This window comes from Mytilus californianus, unplaced genomic scaffold (genome assembly GCF_021869535.1).
Source record: "Mytilus californianus isolate M0D057914Y unplaced genomic scaffold, xbMytCali1.0.p SCAF_3, whole genome shotgun sequence".
Classification (NCBI taxonomy): Eukaryota; Metazoa; Mollusca; class Bivalvia; order Mytilida; family Mytilidae; genus Mytilus; species Mytilus californianus.
The window spans coordinates 83,457,578-83,481,451 of record NW_026262679.1 but is presented as its reverse complement, the minus strand read 5'-3'; the positions used below and the strand labels follow the sequence as shown (position 1 = coordinate 83,481,451).

The 23,874-nt window shown below is 32.1% G+C and overlaps 2 protein-coding genes and 1 long non-coding RNA gene across 4 annotated transcripts; 2 read left to right on the top strand and 1 right to left on the bottom strand.

The window, feature by feature from the left end:
- Window positions 1-986: 986 nt before the first annotated feature.
- LOC127735253 (universal stress protein Sll1388-like) lies at window positions 987-6,301 on the top strand. Of its 2 annotated transcripts, XM_052245371.1 has the most exons (4): window positions 993-1,177; window positions 3,348-3,431; window positions 4,704-4,849; window positions 6,073-6,301. In XM_052245371.1, exons 1-4 carry the CDS (start codon window positions 1,096-1,098, stop codon window positions 6,262-6,264), a joined length of 504 nt encoding a protein of 167 aa, XP_052101331.1. In that variant the 5' UTR covers window positions 993-1,095; the 3' UTR covers window positions 6,265-6,301. The 2 variants fall into 2 exon arrangements, with proteins under 2 accessions (XP_052101332.1, XP_052101331.1); XM_052245372.1 differs by lacking the exon at window positions 3,348-3,431 and having other exon boundaries at window positions 987-1,177.
- On the top strand, window positions 6,298-10,090 carry LOC127735258 (universal stress protein YxiE-like). The gene is made up of 4 exons (XM_052245376.1): window positions 6,298-7,168; window positions 8,436-8,519; window positions 9,019-9,128; window positions 9,782-10,090. The coding sequence occupies exons 1-4, from the start codon at window positions 7,099-7,101 to the stop codon at window positions 9,974-9,976; spliced, it is 459 nt and encodes a 152-aa protein (XP_052101336.1). The 5' UTR covers window positions 6,298-7,098; the 3' UTR covers window positions 9,977-10,090.
- A 1,486-nt stretch (window positions 10,091-11,576) lies between these two features.
- On the bottom strand, window positions 11,577-19,045 carry LOC127735263 (uncharacterized). Its single transcript, XR_007998209.1, has 3 exons — window positions 18,930-19,045; window positions 17,377-17,484; window positions 11,577-11,923 (listed from the first exon to the last, which is right to left on the bottom strand). It is a non-coding gene; the product is annotated as an uncharacterized LOC127735263 (long non-coding RNA).
- Window positions 19,046-23,874: the final 4,829 nt, after the last annotated feature.

Below are 23,874 nucleotides of genomic sequence, written 5' to 3'. Positions count from 1 at the left end.
TAGGGTTTATACCCATCGAATAACTCTTGTCTCATTGGTGTATGGACGTTATATAGGATTTATACCCATCGAATAACTCTGTCTCATTGGTGTATGAAATATTGTTTAGGGTTTATACCCATCGAATAACTCTGTCTTATTGGTGTATGAACGTTATATAGGGTTTATACCCATCGAATATCTCTGTCTCATTGGTGTATAAATGTTGTATAGGGTTTGTACCCACTAAAACTGTGTCTCATTGGTATATGAGCGTTTTATAGGGTTTATACCTATTGAAAAACTGTGTATTATTGGTGTATGACCGTTGCATAGGGTTTTTACCCGTTGAATAACTGTGAATCATTGGTATATGAACGTTACATAGGGTTTATACCCATCGAATCACTTTGTCTCATTTGTTCATGAACGTTATATAGGGTTAATACCCATCGAATAACTCTGTCGTATTGGTGTATGACCGTTGCATAGGGTTTATACGCGTTGAGTAACTGTGAATCTTTGGTGTATAAACGTTGTATAGGGTTTATACCCATTGGATAACTCTGTCTCATTGGTATATGAACGTTCTATAGGCTTCTGCCACTTTATAAATAACAATGTATATATATAAAGAATAAAGATATTTTCACTGTTGCTAAAGTGGATCTATGTAAACTCTCTCATTATGCTGTACAAAAGCAATACCACAGCTCATCGCCAGTATAACTCGATATACATCTTACGTCAATAGAAATAAGAGGATGGGGTATGAGTGCCAATGAAACAACTCTCCATCCAAGTTACAATGTGTAAAAAGTAAACAATTATAGGTCAAAGTACGGCATTCAACACGGAGCCTTGGCTCACACCGAACAGCAAGCTATAAAGGGCCCCAAAATGACTAGTGTAAAACAATTCAAACAGGAAAACCAACGGTTTAATCTATATAAAAAACGAGAAACGAGAAACAGTTAAGTACCACATCAACAAACGACAACCACTGAAATCTACTTCCTCTATATTTATATTTAAACATTTCGTATTTTGTGACTTGTCTTGCGTGTCTGTAGTCGCACTAGCAGTGAAAAGGTGTTTACTTATTGGTAGCTGAAGATGGATGGAGAACGCTGTATTCAGAATAGAGTCGTTGTCATAGCAATGGATGGTAGTACGGAAGCTGAATCAGCATTGCAATGTAAGATATTTGTTTACATCTTATATCTATTACATACATATTGTATCTTATATGTAATTATATCTATTACATACATATTGTATCTTATATGTAATTTTTAAACGTGTTTTCAAATACAACTTTAAATGTCAGTGTCAAATATATCTGACGCACAAATTGAGTGTATCTTTTGTGTTTATATTATACAAAATTGTGTTTTATTGCCCCTATATATCAATAGTATACAACTGGAAAATATAAAATTTATCTGTACGACTTTAGAAACAGTGAGAAAAACGAGGTACGACGAGCATAATTGGAGACCTTATTATCCCCGTCTTAAAATGCTTCTGGTGTTAATTAAAAAAATAAAGTTGAATAAAAAATCCAGTAAAGTGGACACAGTCTAACAGTGGGAAATCTAGTGACAAAATATTACATCCCCTGTAAACACTGAAAACTAGATCTTCTCAATGTTTGTCCAATTTTAGCAAGGACGCTTTTAATTATGGATTCACGGGAAAACGTTCTGGTAAATAGTAAAAATAGAAATAAGTTGAAATAAAAACAAAACTTCCATTTAATGTTATCATTTCCCTCCTTAAGTAGCAAACGACGAGTACAGCAGGCTATAGAAGCTTGATGTAAAATTGGTTTAAAATGTTGCTATGCGAATAAATTCCTGGAGTACGAACTTCAATTTATTTTTCTTCTGACTGTATACCTCTCTGGAACATGCTAATTATTCGTATATATATACAACTAGACCAGAGAAAGTCAGGGAAAATGTTCCAAAGTAATCGATTGATATTCAGCAAAGATTGGCACTTTTGAAATTAAGTTACTAAGCAAATTTAAACGGACCTTATCTCGATGTAAACATTGAATGTGAATAGATCGAGAAGACCGCAAATACATGTACAAAAATCGAGACGACCTTTTCTTAAAATTGTATAAAAAATAGTAGAAAGATACCTACTTTATAAGAATAGTTATCTTTAATTTCTTAACCTGCACAGACAGACTTTTAAATTTTTATTTTCACGAAAAGACTATATGTCTCTATTGAATGTACGTGACAAGAGCAGACCGGTGTGCTCGATAACTTAGGTGTGAAAAATAAGTATACTTTGGGAAATTGTAACATGCTAAGGACTTTGTGGAACACTCCGAAAATTGGGAACCCGAAAGATCCTTAGATTTTGTACGTACATGCTTTTTTCCATTTTTTTTTATTTATCAATATGCAGCAATGATTGGCATTTTTTAAAATATCAATTTTACAAGCTTCTAATGCAATTATCTTGATAAATACTGAACATAAAACATCGTGTATTTGCATGTATATTTCTAATAACACAGTTTAACAAATAATTTCTATAAAATGTACAATTATTATTTAGAAATAACTTTTGATCAGTATCGTCACCGGCATTGTTTTATTATTGACTTTTTCGACTCTATCATAAGAAAAGTGAATTTTCTTTTGTTTTCGTTCACTAGATTTCCCACTGCTAAGACATAGTGAACTTTTAAAAGGTATTGATTATTTGTTGTTAAAAAAAGTGAATAATGTTTTAAATAATGTTTCCAAAAAATTTGACTAGATGAACAACCAGAGAGTCTCAAAGAAGAGTAGCGTATTGCTGTGTGTTTGTTTATTCTACATTGGCTTAAGGTATAGGAGGGGGTTGAGATCTCACAAAACATGTTTAACCCAGCCGCATTTTTGCGCCTGTCCCAAGTCAGGAGCATCTGGCATTTGTTAGTCTAGTGTGTTATTTTTTTATTTTAGTTTAGTTATGTTTCGGAGTTTAGTGTGAGGTCTATTTTCACTGAACTAGTAAACATTTTTGTTAAGGGGCCAGCTGAAGCCCGCCTCCGGGTGCGGGATTTTCTCGCTGTGTTGAAGACTCATTGGTGGCTTTGGGATGTTTTATGCTCTTTGATCGGGTTGTTGTCTATTTGACACAGTCCCCATACTCATTCTCAATTAAATATAAACTCACCTTTCAATCTCAAAGAAGTTTCTTCTTCTTAAGGTTTTCTTAAGATCATGAGTGAAACTAAATAGGAGCATATTTTATTTTCATTTGTTACAAATATATAAATATCGCCTATGTTGTCTCCTTTCGTCAGAGATATATATTAATATCGTAGAACTACTTCTCTTCGATCCGAATTTTTACAGGGTATGCAAAGAATATATACCAGAAGGAAGACCAGGTTAAAGTAGTTTATTGTTTACATCACACATCACACTATACAATGGATCGTAAGTATACCTTTTAATCATGGAAATAAATTTATCATAGATACCAGGATTAAAATTGTGTACGCCAGACGCGCGTTTCGTCTGTCAACATGTATTTGCTCCGCCTAATAGTTGTTCCCCTGGAAACCTTATAACAATGTCTTAATAACTGTTCCTGTTGGAACAAATATTCTATACATATTTGTTCCAGTGGAAATAATATTACAGAATATATGTCTTCCACTTTAAACTTATATTTCATGACACGTCTACATAAGACTCATCACTGACGCTCGAATAAAAAAAGTGAAAAAGACAAAATAAAGTTTCACTGAACTAGTACACAATTTTATTTAGGGGCCAGCTGAGGACCACCTCCGGGTGCGGGATTTTCTCGCTGCGTTCAAGACCCATTGGTGGCCTTCGGCTGTTGTCTGCTCTTTGGTCGGGTTGTTGTCTCTTTGACATATTCCCCATTTCCATTCTCAATTTTATTGAAGGGTAATGATAACCTTAAGTCCGAAAGATTTTTGCAAAATATAGCTGAGTTAATCTATTCTTGGTGTAGAAAATCCTTAGTATTTCGAAAAATTCACAGTAAAATAGTTCTGTAGGATCAACTGTTTACAACTGATGTTTAGCTTTCTTTTGAATGAAAGTATTTTTAGGTAATCATTTAGTTTCTAAACTGTTGCGAAGTTGCTTTATTTCTCAAAGTTGCAACAGTTGACGAATCTTTAAAAAAATCAAACTTTTTCATAAAAATATTTCGAATTCTTTACATTGAATTTCTTTGAGACAAACTTTGAGCGTAGAATAAATTTAGTGGCAAATAATATTGACTTACTTTTCATTAGGCTAACCTGTACGACATATTTCAAATGTTTAAAATCATTTGTAAATATCAACAAGACCATAAATACCAGATATGTGTGTGTATATATCTCGTACGTATTTGTTATCATCACCGAAGTAAACTTTGTTTATTTATAGAATCGTTTACCATAGGATATTAGATGCGCAATATCATTATATGAATAAAAATACAAATAAGTATATCTATAAATATATATAACTTTAAATGTCAATGTCAAATATAACTGATGCGTATTTATTCAAAGTACCTATCGATTTCAATTATATATATTTATATATGTCTCAGGATTATGATCAATTGACAAAATGTTACCTTGGTCACAGTTTTACACTCTTTTTAAGAACATTTTCTATGCTATGATGCTTTGAAGATTTTACAATGCGGCTTTCTTATAGTGATAATGTTACCAATTTTAGCCTCACACGGTGGGTCTGGCTGGAACCCATTCACAACTTTCTGGGCGGCAAATGATACCAAAACTATGGCAGAGAAGTTTGAAAAAGAAAGTCAAAATGCTACAAAGGTTACCAGCCATATTGAAAAGTTGTTGCAAAAATTTGAGGTCAGTAGGACATATACCCGCGGACCAATATATTGTGTTGTTGTGTTCAACTACTATATATTAACATTCAAAATTGATATGAATTGGTTAAATTTAGAAAGCAGGTTCAACCCTTCATAGATATAAGAAGATGTGGTATGAGTGCCAATGAGACAACCCTCCATCCAAGTCAAAATTTATAAAAGTAAACCATTCAAACGGGAAAACCAACGGTCTAATCTATATAAAAAACGAGAAACACTTATTAACCACATCAACAAACGAAAACTACTGAACATGTCTAGTTGAAGAATCTATGCAAGGTTGGTTGAACTCTGTCAATCCTTTTTGAATGAGTTTCGGACAAACGAGGTGTTACGTAGATGACGACACATGACGACAGAATTTATCCTTATGTGTCGCTATCAGATACCAGCATCTACATTTTATAGTTGGTCTTGCGTCGCTTTGTGCCTTCAAACTCCTATAGAATTAAAGGGGGAAAAGGCAAAAACTATTAAAAGATTGTTATACAGAGATGTTTTTGCTGTTATTCATATCAAAGTGTACCAAAAGTATTTGTAAAATAGCGGTATTATGTCTAATATGAACAGTGACATCACATATGACATTTATCGCTAAAATTTAACATAATTCTAAAAGAATGAGGATTTTCCAATTTTTATAAAACAATAGCGTCTATATAAAAGTACTTACGTTACATGTATTTCTGAAAAAATTGCATAGATGAAATTGAAAGATCACTCGACCATATAGCAGGCCCTCGATTATCTTATCGGGCTGATATAGGTGTAATGGAATGAATTCGGCATTTATAAATATAATATACATTTTGTATTTATTAAGGGGGAAGGAAGGTGATACGCTTTTGGGATGTAGGATATAGGGTTTTAAAAAAGCGGGGATGTGGCCATGGGACATAGGGTTAAAAAAAGTGTGAAAGTCTGATATAGGGGTTAAAAAGTGAGATCTGGGAAAAAGTAGTAAATGAGAAAAATACGTGTACAGTGTACAAAGGTTAGGTATACGATGTGACAATTACGTTTAATATAATAGAAAATGTTTATTGGAAAACGTCCGTCCTTTGCAAACACTACTTCTCAGTAACATCTGAAATTCCTGTTCTGCTCTTCCTTTCCATTTCGTCGTTTCACAACATTCAGTGTGTTTAAGTGTAACACAAAATGTATATAAAATAATTTAAGTTTTGTTCTTAATTGCAGATTAATGGCAAAGTTATAAGAGTTCAAGGCGATCCTGGACACGCAATATTAACAACAACAGAGGAATGCAAGGCAACATGTATTGTGATTGGGTCGAGAGGTGTCGGAGCTTTTAGACGGACAGTTATGGGGAGCGTCAGTGATTACATTTTACACCATTCTAATATTCCAGTTCTCGTATATCGTCATTAAAGTGATTTGAGTTGCAATAAATTTATATTTCATTTTATGTCATTTTTTTCTTGCATACTCATTTTTTACAGATGAATCTTGTACACATTATTTAAGGAGAAATCTGACAATGGAGGTGTATTAAAAATAGAGACATGTAGTATAATTGCCGACAACTATATATATATATATCCACCAAGAACAAAAAGAAATAGAAGGTGATATGTCTATAAATAATCATTTTCTCTTTTAAACAAATGTTTCATCTTCTTGTCAGCCTAAGGATGTTCGCATTTGAACTAAAAAAAAATCACTCATATACATAATGTTTTAAACGGCAATAAATCATTAATAAAACATTAGATCAATATTAAAATTATGGAAAAGTAAAGATAGTTCATGTGCTTGTTTTTGAAACACAAGGAATGTTCAAGAGAACTATCAGAACAGTTAATATCGCTTTAGATATCTAATAACCTGATAACGTAAATAGCTCATTTTTCATTCAAAATTTTCGATAATCTCGGAAATCTTTTTGACTTGAAAACAAAATCGTATTCAGATCTGCACCTGCCATTTCTATTTTAATGTGTCATTGTCAATATTGTTCATGATTACGTTATTTATCTTGATATCTGAAAGTAGTTGTTGCCCAAAACAAAACTAGAAATAACTGCAGCTTTCATGTTCATAAAATTTTCAAAGAGCAAGAATCGTAATCAGTTTGAGCATTAACAGGACTGAGGTTATTTGGAGCGACTTATTATATAACTTTATACAAAAATCATTTGAATAACCCGCTTGATAACTTAATGTGCATGTGACCTACTGACGATAAACAGCAGAAGACCAAAGATGACTGAAGGAAATAGAGTGGTCGTAATAGCGATGGATGGAAGTGCAGATGCTGATAAGGCTCTGGACTGTAAGTGTTTTAGTTTCTCTATAATTCCATTTATCTATTCACTTACATACTTGAGGTACAACATTTGTCGTTTATCGCAAACTTTTTATCGACTTTAGATAATAAACAACTTGATTACTGCGTGTATTGCTCATAGTCGAGTATTGAAAAATTTGACAAATTTTAATTGTATTTTATAAAAATACTGAACTTTTTTAATCGTATTGTGAAATCTTTAACCCGCAGCTGATTCTGGTCGACCTATTTCAATTTTAAGATCGTATGCAGACCAATGTCAACAAAAAGCATATAATCAGTTGCCAGTATAAAGTTTTATCAAGCAGATAAAACACTATTTATAATCCATAAATCACATCTCAACTCGGATATTGCATGATATGAATTAATAACAGATTAAATACCGGTACCTGTACAAAATAAATTCCAAACTATACAGAGATTTCATATATACATTGGGTTAGTTAAGTCCATACAAAATAAACATCTTTCTATGTTCAATCCGCAAGAACCAAACACAATATGTTTTAAATGCATAGCAATGCGGATAAACCCGTCGCTGTATTCTTTTGAAAAGTTAATCATCTGCATGGCCGACAAAGGACACATAATCATTTTAGTTAGTTGATTTAACAGGTAGAAAGTGAATAAGCAAGTATTACAGCCGAGCAGTATTCCAATCTGTCATAAAAACTGCAGAAACGAAAATATTTTTTATGAGAATCATTAAACAATCACAGGCGCTTGGGTGAATGACCCCCCCCCTTTTTTCCATGTACAAACTTTTATTTACAAATGCTGCCCTCTACTCAGACTGACATCACGTTTAAACACAGTTTATATTGTAAGATTGTATTAATTAGAAAAATAAAATATAAAATGAGGGAAAATAAGTTCAAATATCAGACACAAAATATAAAATGAAAGAGAAGATATCTTCGCCAGCCAAGGGTTACGATCCAGTCCCCTCCTCTTAACCCTTGGTTAGCGAAGATGAAGAAAAGGGGCATACCTCCAATCAAACATACATTAAAACAGAGATACAAACATAACCCGAATAATTCAGTCGTTATATTCCGCAGATCTACGATTACTTCATTAACCTCGCAAGTAGAAGAGATCGATTGCGGAGAGGGGTTGAATTATTCGGGTTAATACAAACTATAAACTATCAACAAAAATCAACAAATAAAAGTAAAAATATATTACTAAAATACTAAATTGTGACAAAATACAATGATCAGATTTACATGGTATTCTCCTTTTCCAGTCTACAGCTCGAATTTATACAGAGAAAATGACGATATAGTGATATTGCATTGTGTTCATCACAGATCTGTTTATACTTATGAGTGTAAGTATAATACATCAAGGAATGTTCTTACAAGGTCAAAATCTGTTACTTGAAACCATTGTGATAAACGTTGATGTACGAGTGTGGAACATATTGACACATCCGATTTTTCATACTAATTTGGAGTTGGGATGCAATTTTTATTACCTTTGGTTACTAGTACCCTGGATACAAGAGCTTTTAAACCGAACGACTTACAGACTTTTAAGTATTATACTATCTTACAATAATTAACTAATGATCTATCTGAACAGACAGAAAAAACCATAACACAATAAACATATTCTGTTTAATTGTCAAAAATTTGTCTCTTAGCTCTGTCAGTTGGTTACACGATCAACATTAATGGTTTTTTTAAAACGTTGCAAATAAATAAACTAAAGAGGAATAAAAGAAGATGCTGAATAGACACCAATGAGACAGGATAAAAATGTGTACTCCAAAGAAAATTGGAATCCTTCAGGTTTTTTTAAGACTTTTTTCGGGGTTTTTTTGGCAGCAATATGGGCACCCACAGATCCAGGAGCAATATCAATAGCATTTGAAGAAGAAAGTAGGAAAGGAAATGAAGTGTGCAAAGCAATCGAACAAAAGCTAAAAGACCACAACGTAAGTCTTAAAATAATTTGTATAGTTAGGTGATACAGCTCAGAGCTCAATTATAGTACCGCAATAAACCAATGAAAAAAAATGACTGAACATCTTAACACTAACCAGTAATATGTTTATAGCACCTAAATTCAATTTATTCATTTTCATATGAGAATGTGTTCATAAATTTCGGAATACAAAGAATTATACACTTAAACTGTTTAAAACACACAAATGCAAATCTACTTTTTGATACATCAGTGAAGAGGTTCACTAAAACCGTTAACTAAAGACAAATAGAGATATTCAGCGTAGGAAATGTTTTGAAAAAGCAATATTTCATTCAGTTTTATAATTAAGTTCCGATGCAAAATCAAGTCGTCTTCGTTTAAAAAAAACCTCTATGTATCCCAAAATACTCCGATTCCGACGATATTGGTTGGTCGATTGGTATCAAAATAGACAATTACAGAACAAAGCATGTTTCTGACATAGTCTCACTTTGTTTTTCCGAAGAACTATGCAGCTTCAAATATATTTTCAATAAATGCACCCAAAGACCGACGATAACATAACACCAATCGTCTTTTGTGTAAGCACATTCTGCTCTTTTTAAACATTTTAAGACTTATTTTTTTCAGTTTTACTAACTTACAAATTTTATAATTTAGGTAACAGCCAGAGTAATTAAACTTGAAGGAGGGGATCCTGGTCATACAGTCATTCACAAGTCTAACGACATGAATGCCGCCATGATAATTATGGGGAGTCGTGGTTTAGGAACAATAAGACGCACTTTGCTTGGAAGTGTCAGTGATTATATTATTCACCATTCAAAATGTCCTGTCTTTGTTTGCCGTCATTGAGTAACGTTTATAATATAGATAACGTACTATACAAATCATCTATGTACTAAGTGTATTAGTTTTTAATTTACATTAACGATATATACACGAATAAAAAAATAGTTTTCGCCTGAACTTTTTTCTTTCTTTTTATAATACAAATAAAAAAAAACCACAGATTTCAGCGCTGCACAGGATCGAATTAATGCCTAACAACTATAACAAGTTTACTGGTTAACGGACATGTTTGTGGATTTTCATAGCTGAAACCACGTCCGGTTAGAATAGGGATGTTAAATCAGATGCATCGTATAAAGAAAGTGCCACACTGTCTGCACGTTAAGAACTTTTCCAACAACTTTTTGAGGGGTCCTCAGGTGGCCTATTGCAAGACAAAATGTATTTCCCTATCCACTATACTCTCATTTTCAAGTGGCACTCGAAATTTCGTCAACCTTCATCGAACGGCCTATATTACAGGACCTACCTATTGTATTTATTGTTAATCTGTTCTCGTCCTGAACATGCATGAAATATTTGCCACTGGACGTTAGGATACCAACAATTATTCAATCAATCATATTTGAAACCGCCATTCTTGTAGCAGTTTTAGTTATAAAGGACACTAAGTTGAGTAATTTCATTTATTGTATCAGCGCCGCAGAATGTTTAAATAAACATATTGCTATTGTAATCTAACATTTACGAATAGGTTTGAAATAATGTTTGTAAATCTACTGATATTGTACACTTTTTTTGTGATTTTTGTTATTTTATAACCGCATATTTCTAGAGACGTTCCGGCTGCATTAGTCTTTTTATGTAGCCGTTTTGAAAGCCCTGTAATATTTCAGAAATAAACTTGGTCTCCCCACTCTCTTGCTCAGTAGGACAGTATACAATTATAAACAAAAACAAAAAAACAGTTTTCATATTTAGTCAAAATGCAGTAGTTTATTTATAAAATATGATGTTAGACCCCGTTCACACTAGGTTAATATAAATCGATCTAAATTTGAATCGTTCTAAATAAAACCAGTTAGCGTTCACATTATCTTTAATCCTACACTGTAAATCTAAGTGTTAATAAATAGAACACTGCTTGAACGCTTTTTTGTAACACTTTTTGAACGTGTAATGGTGTTCCAAATGTTTACACTAGTGTTCATAAATTGAATGTGTGGTGTTCAGTTTTTAATGCCTTTGTGTTTCATTTTTGAACACTTGATGTTAGAGTTCTTAACACTCAATGTTCAACAATTTAACGTCTCCGAATGTTCAAAATCTTAACACGTCGACGCGTTCAACAGCCCTGTAACACTTTTTGAACACATAGAACATGTTCAAGAACAAAAGTGTTAAGATTCAGAACACCAGATGTTCACTTTCAGAACAGTTGACTAAAGTATTCAAAGTGACGGTGTTAAAATGTTCTATTTTCAAGCGTACATAATTTTCCGTAAGTACTCAACTTAAACTGTATAAAACTATATTCAATTTAGGCAAAATATAACAATAAATACTAGTACATCTTTTAACGAGTAATTCTTTATGTAATCAAATGAGCATATATGAACGAAAAGTACATTATATACCTTATGATATAAGTATTACAGTCCGTGAAATCACATACATTTGTTTTTTTAAACAGACTTTAATATATTACAAATAATGATTTTCCCTACATTATTAGATCGTTACTACATCCTCTGTATCCTAACCAAAAAAGCATGTCAATGTGAAAGGTTAACAGTTTATAATATAAATATTTTTCACAACGAAAGTTTCAAAAATTACAAATTCCAACAGTTCTTGTACAACATGTACAAATGCTACTTCAATGACGCTGGTGTCATCACATACAATGTACGCTCTTAAAGCTAACAACTGGGTGGCATTTTATGTGTTGTTATCATTTTCCAATGTCAAAATCATCCACAACATGGAATGTCTATGAGCCTATATATCCTGCAAAATAAAATTTAAACTTTAATAGAAGAGAGTTTTTCATAAAGCATCAAATTATGCAATGCTTATTATGCTTTAATGTTGATATATAATAGAGTACAAATTGATATTCTATGGCAATGAAATGCTAGTTTTGAATTAAAAATTACAAAAGTCGATAACTTGATCTAAGGTGAACAGATAGAAATGATACACCCAAATAAGCTATTAATGGGAAACTTCGCAAAAAAATAAAAAATTGAGATTATGTTCATTCTGTATAAAAAAGCACAAATTCATAAATATTAAAGTTTTATTCTGCTAGATAAGAGATCACCATCGATTTTAAATTTAGAGTATCAATTCTCTGCGTGCGGCCATTTTGACATCTTCTCGGTTTAGAACCCCGATATATCTATAAACCACAAATGACCAAAACCAGCAGTAACCTAACGTAGTCGCATTTATCCGACTAACTAACTTGATACGGAAAATGTAATTATTTTTTTAAATAACTATGGTCTGTCGTTTTAAAACTGTTTTTTCTTTACGAAGTTTTTGAAACAAGAATTTTATATGGGAATTAGTTAAAAAGTCAAAGTTCAAAGTCATAAATAAGTGTTCCGTGTAAAATCGTTTTCGAAAATCTAATTTGTTCATAATTCTTTTATGTAATAAACTTATTTAAATAAATTCGGACCTTCTCTTATCTGATCACCAGCATGGCTAAAGGAATTATTCCCTGAGGTATTGTGAGGTGACACGTCCAGGTATTCAAGCGATTTCCTGTCGGGTTTAAAAACTCTTATTACACAATTACATAAAGCATGTTCATGCATCGCTTCACTTCTGAGGGTATTGATCAGTGTACACGGCCGATAACTTGTAACTTTCCATTTTAAAACTATCAGGTGTAATATACATCTTTATCTTGCGTGTCCGATAGTGATATACTAGTCATTACTAAACTCATACGCTTGTTTATAAATAACATTTCTAGTGTAAAGAATGATATTTATGAAAATCCGGTACGTCTAAACACTGCTAAGGAGTCCTTAGTGCACTAAGGACGTATACTATGCCACTAAGGACTAGAAGGGGTGATGTTACATGTATTATTTTTACATATTAAGTCAGAGATTGATATTTAATGCATAAATTTAAAATTTTATAGAAAAATAATCACAAATAAACGAGAAATAAAGCATTGTTTAGGCACGTGTCAGTTTTTTTTTGATATGCCGAAAATCAGTGAACCGATTGACACGTGCCATATAACATAACAACTGATTAAACAATCATAATCTTTTTATTTTCAGTAATTAACAATTGTATCGAAAAGATTAATGCTTAATATTTTATAATTAAATGTGTTGTTCTTATTTACAATGATTAAAAGGACAACTAATTTTGCTTTTGTTTTATTTCTTTCCCGACAAAGTTATTTGCCATAGGTGCACGACTTTGATGTGCGCCAACTAAAAAGTTAGAGTTTTGTCAGCTTGTTAAATGTTTATGTAAGAGATACCAAGACAAAAGGAATAGATATATTAATAAGTGTTTTGTATTTGTTTAAATTCCGACAAAGATGCGTGTAAATACAAATGGTTTCACTAAAAAATATGAGTAAATTCTGAAAAAAAAACTATAAAACCTGTTGTTTGCTTTTCCACTTTCTATTACTGCTTCATACTTAGTACGAATTACGATTGAATTGAAAAAAAATAATCATGTGGCGTCCTTGGGGTTTATCAAAACCACTAGTTTTCAACCAGTTTGATAGCTTTTACAAAGGCTTCATACGGTACTTATTTTTTTGTAATTGTTCGCCATTTGTTTTTTTTTCTAAAAGTAAAAGAAGTTTATAAATCATTTATCGAACTTTGAAGTTTCATTTTCAAATATATAAAGGAGACAAAAGTTTTTTAAAATGTTCCACAGTTTTTAGCACATTATTTACGAAAATTATCCCGTATGTGTTAAGAGCTAAAGACTATAATTTTGACAGAAAATGTTATGCTTCGAACAAATGCCTTGAAAATATGCTTTTACCACATGATTTGAAAATAAAGATTTTTGTAATACAAGATAATTTGAATACTTTATACCTAAATCTATCATGTGTAAAAATGAAGAAAAACAACAGAAATATTTTCAAATACAATTTCTTTAAATCTATTTTTTCTTTAAGAAGATCAAGTATGTCAGAAGGAAATCCGATTTGTATATTTTTTTTACCAAATTGTCTGTTTAAGATATTGTATGAAATAATTTATGAAATAATAACTATGTGGTATGTGCTTTATTCATTGTTGGAGACCGTACGGTGACTTATAGTTATTAATCTCTGTCAATTTGTCTCTTGCTTGTGAAGAGTTGTCTCATTGCCAATCATACCACATCTTCTTTTTTATATTGGTTGCATGGACAAATAACAATTGCGAATCGATAAATCACGTATTCAAAACGGCGATTAACTGGAAACCACAAAGTTTTCCAGAACTAGTTAAAACGCTCCAAGAACTAGTCAAGCTGGAGTTTGCCGACTTGAGACGAGCACTGTACAGCCAAGGAAATTACCTGCTGTTTGGACATTTTAAGCGCCACCAATTGTTATATCAATGCTGGCTTACAAAAACATCTGATCAAAAAGATCGCCTTATTCATAAACTAATGAAAGACAGTGACAAGTCTAGTTTGACTTCAGTAAAAGCAAATACAGTGACAAGTACTCTGTGTGACTTTACCATGCCATTGCCTCAGAGACTTGCCAAGAAACCATGTCAAACAAAAAGACCAAGGGTTGCCCGAACACAGCCGCGATTTTAAATATTTGTATGTCTGATATTGCTATGAAATGTAATGTAAATAACTGTATAATATATATATGTGAATATGAATTAAAATATTTAAAAAAATATATATTTCAGTCATTTATTAATATGAACATCAAATTTAAACCCCGACATTAGATATATTGCTCTGGAAACAAATTTATTTTTACAAGAAATAATTACAAAATACTCTGGAGAAAATACTTCTTCATTCTGAAAAAAAACATGAATAAAATTTCAACAACTTATTCAGTGAGAAGTCATATAAAAATTGATCACTGAAATAATCTGAAAAACAATTCATTTATTACTATCCAACTTTACCAATCTTGTCGATTAAACACAACAGATAGCAGGATTCCCGTGTAATCAGTTATGTAATTTGACACGTGTCTAACGGTTCATTGATTTTCGGCATATCAAAGAGAAACAGGCACGTGTTTTAACGATGTTGAATAACTTATTTATTTGTGATTATTTTTCTATAAAATTTGAAATTTATGCATTAAATATCAATATCTACCATAATATGAAAAGAAATTACATGTAACAGCACCCCATCTAGTCCTTAGTGGCATATTATAAGTCCTTAGTGCACTAAGGACTCCTTAGCAGTGTTTAGACGCACCCATGAAAATCTAAATAATTCCAAAAAAAGATTTGATAAAATAAAAATCTATTTACATATTTTTCCAAGGGTAAATTGGGGAAAATGTAAGTATATACTCGTTGTCAATAATGATGGACATTTTGAAACATGAAAAACTATTGATTTAAAAAGTACACATGTGCACTTGTCGGTCATTGGTTTATACGCCTAGATAGAAAATAACGGAACTATAGATAGTCGCAATTTAAAATTGTATATTGAATATAAGAAAGAACATCTAGAACCAATTTGATTTAAATACAGGTCGATATCTAACTTGCTTTGGTTCATCGAAGTTATGGACATAGTAAAATCACAGATTTATATTTCAATTAGATTGTTCTCGAACAGTTGAAGAAATTCGTCATCATCACAATTGTTGGCCAGTATAATGTATATTAATGTGGACATGGTTCTAATAGAACCTTATGCCAATTTTCCTGTTCCGACATGCATGTAATATATATGCCACTGGACGTACACTAATGATCCCCAAAAGTTTATTTGAAGAAATAAAGAAACTTCACTCCGGATAGACTGATAGTAGTTGTATTAACGTCTGATCAGCTTGAGGGTTGATTAATTTATTACGTTAGCTTGTGGTGGAATAAACCATTCCCACTATTGCACTTATGCATAAAATATTAAATAAGAGTAATATAAGAGAAAATATAAATACGAAAAGTCGCATATCTGGTAAAAAAAAAAGTCTCACCAACTATAGGATTTCACGTACAATTGTCATTATGATCGAAATAACGGACAGTCATTAAAATACATGCATGTACGCTTTGATAAAAAGGGGTGCCGCAGTTGCATATTATTCATCATAAATCTATTTCAAGTTTATACTTTCCTGTTATTCTTATCAGTTAACGCAGAGACATGTAACTATACATCTCTAGTTAACGACAATCAACTATATAAATATCTGAATCTGATGTGACTTACCGTTCATCTCTAGTGGTTCATCTCTTTCTTTTTTTTTCTTCTTTTCTTTTTTATTTGGGCAGGAACATAAACATTGTTAGATATAATGTTCCCAGGTTTGAGGGGGGGGGGGGGGGGGGGGGGGGGGTTGGAGGTCAAGTCTATCGAAAGTTACAAAATAAGAACGTTGTATTTATGAATTTACAAGAAGAATTCTGTTCTTGAACGTTGTTTTCTCCTTTCTTTTTTTTTTTAGTTCAGTGATTTAAATTGAGAAAAAATCTAGTCAGAATTTAAATCGTTCCGACAATCCCCCACCTAATACTCCTCTAAAATCATGAATGGTCATGCTTCACAATCATCAGAATTTACTTTGCATTGGTACATTCTGTATCGGTAGTGATTAACCTTGACATTTCCGGGTATAACAGAGCTACTTGTATATTACCTGTATGTGGTTAGGTACATCGTCCCATGAGGTCTTACGTATACAGGTTCACATTTATAATGGTTTCTGATATAACAAGGTTTTATGACATTCACACTTCTGCATGTTCTGTATACCAGTTTCTTATCTTATTTTCAGACCGAATGAGGATGTGAATATTTTCCAGGAAAAATATTGAGTATCAAAGTATCAAATTAATTTCGGGATTTTTTTTTATTACTATAATGACTATAATCATATCAGAAATCCTTAAAATATAAATCGTACATTTTATTTTTAAAAGTTGCACGGCTGATCACTTTACTTTCTTAATTATTAGTTGGTTAATAGCTACGCCAAAAGTCGGCGATGAGCTTTAAATCGCGTTATTAGATGATTAACGAACAAGACTTAAATGAGATTAATTCCACTCCCGGCATGCAAAAAGACTTAAACTACGTCACAGAAGTCAGGAAGTTCGAATAAATAAAATTAATAATTCCCAATTTTCTTCTTTATTAGTTTTCATATCCAGATAAAACTTGGTGAATATGTTTTTATGGTATTATGAACATAATAAGATGATAAGTAAAAAATCGCGAATTTTCCCTTTAATATACATATATTGTCATACCTTTTTTGACATCTTTCTATTTTTCCATTAATTTGTAGCATGCAGAAATGACCTTCTTGGGATTATTGGCTACCGGTTCCTAATTCAAACATTTTAATCTAACGATTCCTGCAAATAAAAAAAAACCGAATGCATTTTCTAAGTCAAAAATGGTGTTCAGTTTTTAATGCCTTTGTGTTTCATTGTTGAACACTTGATGTTAGAGTTCTTAACACTTAGTGTTCAACTTATTATTGAGGTTGTCGAAAATCATCATTTACTAAGTTCTGTATAACAGACATACTGGTTATTCATCTGTTTAGGAAATCATCAGAACAAAGCTGACAGTTATTTACGTTTATATCTAAAGCCCGTTCTTTTATTCGTCTTTTATGTTGAATATTGAAATTTTGGATATAACAGTTATGAATATTTTACACACATATATATATTTATTTATTTATTTATTTATTACATAGCTTTTATATAGCGCCTATCTAATAAACATAATACTCTAAGCGCTTAACATATAAAACTGAAGGAAAATATTATCACAATGCATACAATAATAGCAAATATATATATATATATGAACATAAGAATGAAACAGAAATTAAATAGAATAATGATGTAAATTAAAAGCATTGAAAGGGGAATTATATATCACATTGAATACCATAAAAACATATTAGAATATAACAGACAACCAAAATTAACTAAAATAATGATGAAAATTATAAGTATTTAATATACACAAGTAAAACCTATAAAAATTTGCATTTAAGGATTAATTCACTTAGCTAAGAGAAAATATAAGGTAAAAATTTAACCAGTAAAACACAGAGAAAAAATAAATAAAACAGTCTCTTAAATAAAAACTTTAAAACTAAAAATTAAAAATTTAAATAAAATAAAAATAAAAAGGCCCTATCACTTAAACTGTTAGAATAATAAATAAATATCACAGGTCTTACACATCACAGTACGCCAGTCTAAAAATATGTGTCTTTAAACCTTTTTTAAAACGAGGAAGCGATTGTTCTTTCCGTAAATGAATTGGTAGGTCATTCCACAATGTAGCTCCAGCTCGGTCGAATCGCCTTTCACCGTATGTTTTAGTGCGGACATCTCTTGGTTTCGTTATGAGTCCTTCATTTTCTGACCGAAGTGTTCTAATAGGAGCGTATGGTACAATCAGTTCTTCCAAATATTTAGGTGCTTTATCGTGTAATGCCTTAAAAACGTAAAGTAAAAGTTTAAAATGTGATCGGTATTGCACGGGGAGCCAATGCAGCTGCATCAGAACAGGTGTTATGGAGTCAAACTTCCTTTTTCTTGTGATAAGTCTAGCTGCTGTGTTTTGAACGCGTTGCAGTCTTGCTATAGTGGAAGAGTTTACATTATATAACAAAGCGTTCCCATAGTCTAATCTGGAGGTGACAAGAGAGCAGACTAGTGTCTTACACGCATTTTTAGTGATATATGATCTAATGTTTCCGATGGTTATTATATGGCATGAGAAAATAATAAGGAAGCTATCGAACTATATATGGAGATTATTCTAAGTTACTCACTTCTTTCGTTTCCATGTTGGATAGAAGTCCCTTCTCCAGTTCTCTTCTTCATGTGTATCCATTCTTCTTTTAACCGCCTAAATCGCTAGCCGATATTTGTTTCCGGTATTTGGTATTCTGGTATATTTTTTTTAACACGAGGTGTTTAAAATTTCGAGCGATTTGAACACTGATTGAACATGTAATGTTAATGAAATGAACGGATCATGAAATAAGATAAACATCGACATATTTTTATTACGATATTATCATAAAAGGCCTCATTGATATGCATAATTATGTCACTTATCAGGGGCGTAGCTACCTTCTTAATGAAGTGGAATCACAAACTAAATATAGCGTTTCAAAACTATCACAACCGTAATAAAACTTGTACATTTTTGTTGTGTTTTTTTGGTCAACTTTTTGTTTAACTACGAGTCGAATGAAGACTAAACATTGTCGTTTGCGTTTTTTGTACGCCGTGAGAGCTTTTAAAATCACGGAGGTTTGTTCCATATGCTAGTATTTGTATTGAGCAAAGTAGATGAATACCAAATACTTTGCTGAACATATGTATTTAGATGTTTAAAAATTCTGTGGGTAAACTCTACAAGAGAGAGATAGGAATTTCTTATTTTACGCAGTTAGGAATTATCGAAGTTGAAATTAATGAACTTTTTCAGAGGGAATGATACTTTGATCACGATCTTTTCATGATCTGCGTTTGTAAATTATCCAGCTTATCAACAAATACATATGCATTCGACAAGTTTTATTGCAATATCTAGATGATAACCGATTGAAGATACGATAATGATTAAAAGTTTGGTGTTTCGTTCGAACAAGAATCAGCACTTTAGTGTCCGACTCGTACAGAAAATTCATCATAAAACGGAATGACCAAATAGTCCAGTAAAACGAGTTTGAATTAACAATTTATTTAAATGCTTTTACAATCAACTATTTGTATAGCCGGTCCATATAGAAACGACTTCGGATTATCGAATCTATATACAAGATGTTTTTTTGTAAAATAGATAAAAACGTAATACATGTACTGAAAAATGTGTACTTTTTTTGTAATAACAGCAGTTACAACTTCTCATCTATTAGTTTACGGAAACTATATTGATTGATTGAATGGTTATTAATGTCCAGTAGCAAATATTACATGCACACGAGGACGAGAATACGTTGACGTGATGTGAAAATGAAGTATTCGTGTTGGTCAAGACCTACAAACTTCGTTATTTTTGAACTAGTTCACAAGGTAACAGTCTTTATTCCCGGATCGATACGAGTTGAACAGTCTTCGTTCTACTAAGATGTGTGCTTTGGGGCAAAGCAGAAAATACTAATTTTCAAGTTTTTTTGTTAACCCTAAAGGAATTATTTGTTGTTTTTTGCACTCAAGGCGAGTATACGTTATGGTGGTGGTACCGACAACTATGTAGCTGACTTTTCTAAACAATGTCCGTAATATAAAAACTTCCGCTATGATTATGGAAATGAGGAATGTGTCGAAGAGACAAAATAAAAACGACCAATGAGCAGAAAACAGCCCAAGGTCACCACTCACCACAGCCGCGAAAAAATTAAGAAATGAAGGACCCGACTTATCCATACCCCCGGGTCCATACCCTCGTGAAGGCTACTTTTTACAGTAAAACAAACCTTATCCAAAACAGGAGATTAACATTGGAGAAGTGCTTCGAAGTATCATAAATTTATACCAGCTTTTGTTTATGTGTGATTTTTTAAGGTGAAAATACCCTGAACTAGAAAAGACTGAGTTTTTTGTTTTTTTTTTCATTTCATTACCACTATTTATTAGATTTCGGTTAATTTATTTGGGCTCCTGTCGGAGTAATTTAACCGAGTTAATCGTGACCGTAAATTACATAGAAACGAATAATAAAGCATGCCTTGGAATAGTTCAACTAATCTATTATGAGTCAGCCTACTCAGTGCAACTTCTGATAAAAAGAATAGTTCAACTTTTTTAAAGCAGGGAGAAATAATATATTTTGTCCGCAGCAACACCAAAAATATCACCAGAAAGAAGTTTCAAAAATATATTCAAATATTTCTAAGAGTAAAAATGGAAAAGTTCTGTATACAATTCTTATCTCATGGAAAAATTCTGTTTGCACAATTCTTATCTCATGGAAAAATTCTGTTTGCACAATTCTTATCTCATTTGATTTGATATATGTTTGATCAATCACCTAAATGTCATCAACAATGGACTTGCTGGAGAAATATGGAGTATTCCATCCACATTGGCTAGAGGTATAGGGGGAGGGTTGAGATCTCACAAAACACGTTTAACCCCGACGCATTTTTGCGCCTATCCCAAGTCAGGAACCTCTGGTCTTTGTTAGTCTTGTATGTTGTTTTTATTTAATTTTGGTTTTATTTATATGTTTCGGAGTTTAGTGTGACGTCCTTCTCTGAACTAGTATACATTTTTAAAGGGTCCAACCGGGCGCAGGATTTTCTCGCTGTGTTGAAGACCAATTGGTGGCCTTCTGCTGTTTTCTGCTCTGGTCGGGTTGTTGTCTCTTTGACACATTCCCCGTTTCCATTCTCAATTTTATTCGTAAACAAAACAACAACCCAACAAAGTTTTTTTCCTGCTTGCAATATCAGCGACTGTTATACTAGGATACCTGTATTAGGTACATGGATCCCTTGCAAGGTCTACATGTCCTTTGGACAGTTTAATCTGATCTCAACCTCATTTCACGGATCAGTGATCAAAGAGGGACGAAAGATACCAGAGGGACAGTCAAACTCATAGATCGAACACAAACTGACAACGCCATGGCCAAAAATAAAAAGACAAACAGACAAATAATAACGTTTAACGTTACCTGATTAGTGCTGTTTCTCAGATACTGTTACCAGTAAGTCATTTGTCAATGTCAAGTTTTTATGTTTTGGTCTGCTTTTTCAATGCTAAAAGCAATAGGTAAACTATATTTGGTGTATGCCAATTTTGACATGATTCAATGTCACGGGTAGTAAGTTCGTCATATCGAGGAGCGTTTAGTATGTTGTAGTGAATTTGTCATAGTTTGGTTAAGTTGGTCATGGATTAGTTATTTAACTTCCCAAAACGATTGCCTCAGTTCTTTTCAACTGAGCAAATAAAAAGCAAATAACATGTTTGAATCTATATTGTAAGTCAAACAATCCAAATTGAAATAGTTGTTTTAAAGAAATTAACGCAGGTTAACCAAAATATGGTTTGATTAAGCGATTGACATGGTTCAGTTAAGTGTCTAGAAATTCTTCATGGTTTTGATCAAATTTGTTATGGTTTAGATCCAAATTAATACATATTTGTTTCGCCTTAATATTAATAGTCTGTTTGAACGCGCTTGTGAAAAAACGAAGTTACATAATTTACCAATTGACTAAGAAGAAAACAAGGCCTTTTTGATAAAATTTGGTGGGCGTAATCGGCAAACTTGGTCCTTACATTTATACATTTTTACTTTTGGTGTGTTACTAAGATAGAATTTATATAGCCACTGCTCATTTTAACTGACATTCGATGAAATAAATTACAAAAATAGAAAGCGTTGCTTCTGTTTCACCTAGACTCTTTTCTCCATATGTCCATGATGGAATCTGCCGGGGATATCGTGAGCAGCGTCACTAGTCAAATGATTGAAAACGTCTACTTAGAATTGCAAAACTTAGCAGCTAGTAAAAAATAATCTTTGTTTTAATTTTTTTTCTAGCAAACTATACATATGTTGTTTTTATTTGAACCAGATTATGTCTATGATGAATAAAAGGAGATGTGGGGGTTATATGCCCATGATACAGTAACCCAACTACAAAACTAACCTAACGGGACAAAATGTTAACATTGACAACAGTTTAAACTTATTTTTTTTTAATAAATTATAAGTGAAATTACTATGAAAATTACTTTCAAAGTGCCGAATTTAAATATATAAAAGATCACAATTTCGAATTAGAAATAGGTCGATATAATGTCCAATTAATTATTATTACGAATGAATAAAAATGAGTACGTTTTTGTCATATTGTATACTTAACCCGTCTACGCATTTTTTTCTTTTATGCAATAAATTTTCGATACTATCAGAAAAAGCTCTGTCGATCTAGTATTTCGTATGAGAAAATGTACATTATTATTGCGAACCAAATGAAACTTTTCCACAGATTCATTTGAAGGTTACCTGTTGATTTAAACTTTTGTAAGTTCTTTTGTCTCATTCAATAATTACATAATAGTTATTGAAAAACTGGTCATTATCGTGATATATGGACTGCCCAAAGGACAGTGGTATTGACTAAGACAGCTATAATGACTGAGCCGTAGGCGAGGTCATTATCGCTGTCGCAATCAATACCACTGTCCTACGGGCAGTCCATGTATCACGATAATGACAAGTTCATCAATAACTATTCTGTTTACTTCATTGAGGAACCATGTTTTTAAAAATTCTCATAAACTCAAATTGTTCAAAACAAACTCAGTTATTGAACGATTTCTATAGGAAAGAGTGAAGACAAGTCATAGTGATAACTATAAGTCACTGCCATTTATTTAAGTGCAATTTTTTGTATATGAAAACAAAAAAAAGTTTTCTATAATTTTATTATTAACGAAAACATATGGTAAACAATTCAACAATTTCAATATAAAATTGAAAACAGGAAAACGTTTTATTAAAGGGACATCTCTATCAACAGAGAAACCACGCCCATCGGTCATTAACATGTAAAAGTCTGTTAACGACCGGTTTTCTGGTCCGTTTTTTTCTGTTAAAGACCGATAGACATTGCCCTTGTTATCCAATAAGAGAATTCTTAACTGATATGAAATAAATACAAATAGCTATTGTGTTCTGTGCAATTTATTCACTGAGACCTTTCACTCATTGATTAATATACATAAGTAAAAAAATCATCTAAATAA

What these genes read in the sequence shown, in the direction of transcription:
- LOC127735253 (XM_052245371.1), top strand. Translation starts at nt 1,096, where the DNA reads ATGGATGGAGAACGCTGTATTCAGAATAGAGTCGTTGTCATAGCAATG. An exon ending in ATCACACTATACAATGGATC is followed by an intron (nt 3,432 to 4,703) that starts GTAAGTATACCT and finishes TACCAATTTTAG; the next exon opens with CCTCACACGGTGGGTCTGGC. An exon ending in AGTTGTTGCAAAAATTTGAG is followed by an intron (nt 4,850 to 6,072) that starts GTCAGTAGGACA and finishes TCTTAATTGCAG; the next exon opens with ATTAATGGCAAAGTTATAAG.
- LOC127735258 (XM_052245376.1), top strand. Translation starts at nt 7,099, where the DNA reads ATGACTGAAGGAAATAGAGTGGTCGTAATAGCGATGGATGGAAGTGCA. An exon ending in TGCTGATAAGGCTCTGGACT is followed by an intron (nt 7,169 to 8,435) that starts GTAAGTGTTTTA and finishes CTCCTTTTCCAG; the next exon opens with TCTACAGCTCGAATTTATAC. An exon ending in ATCTGTTTATACTTATGAGT is followed by an intron (nt 8,520 to 9,018) that starts GTAAGTATAATA and finishes TTTTTTTGGCAG; the next exon opens with CAATATGGGCACCCACAGAT.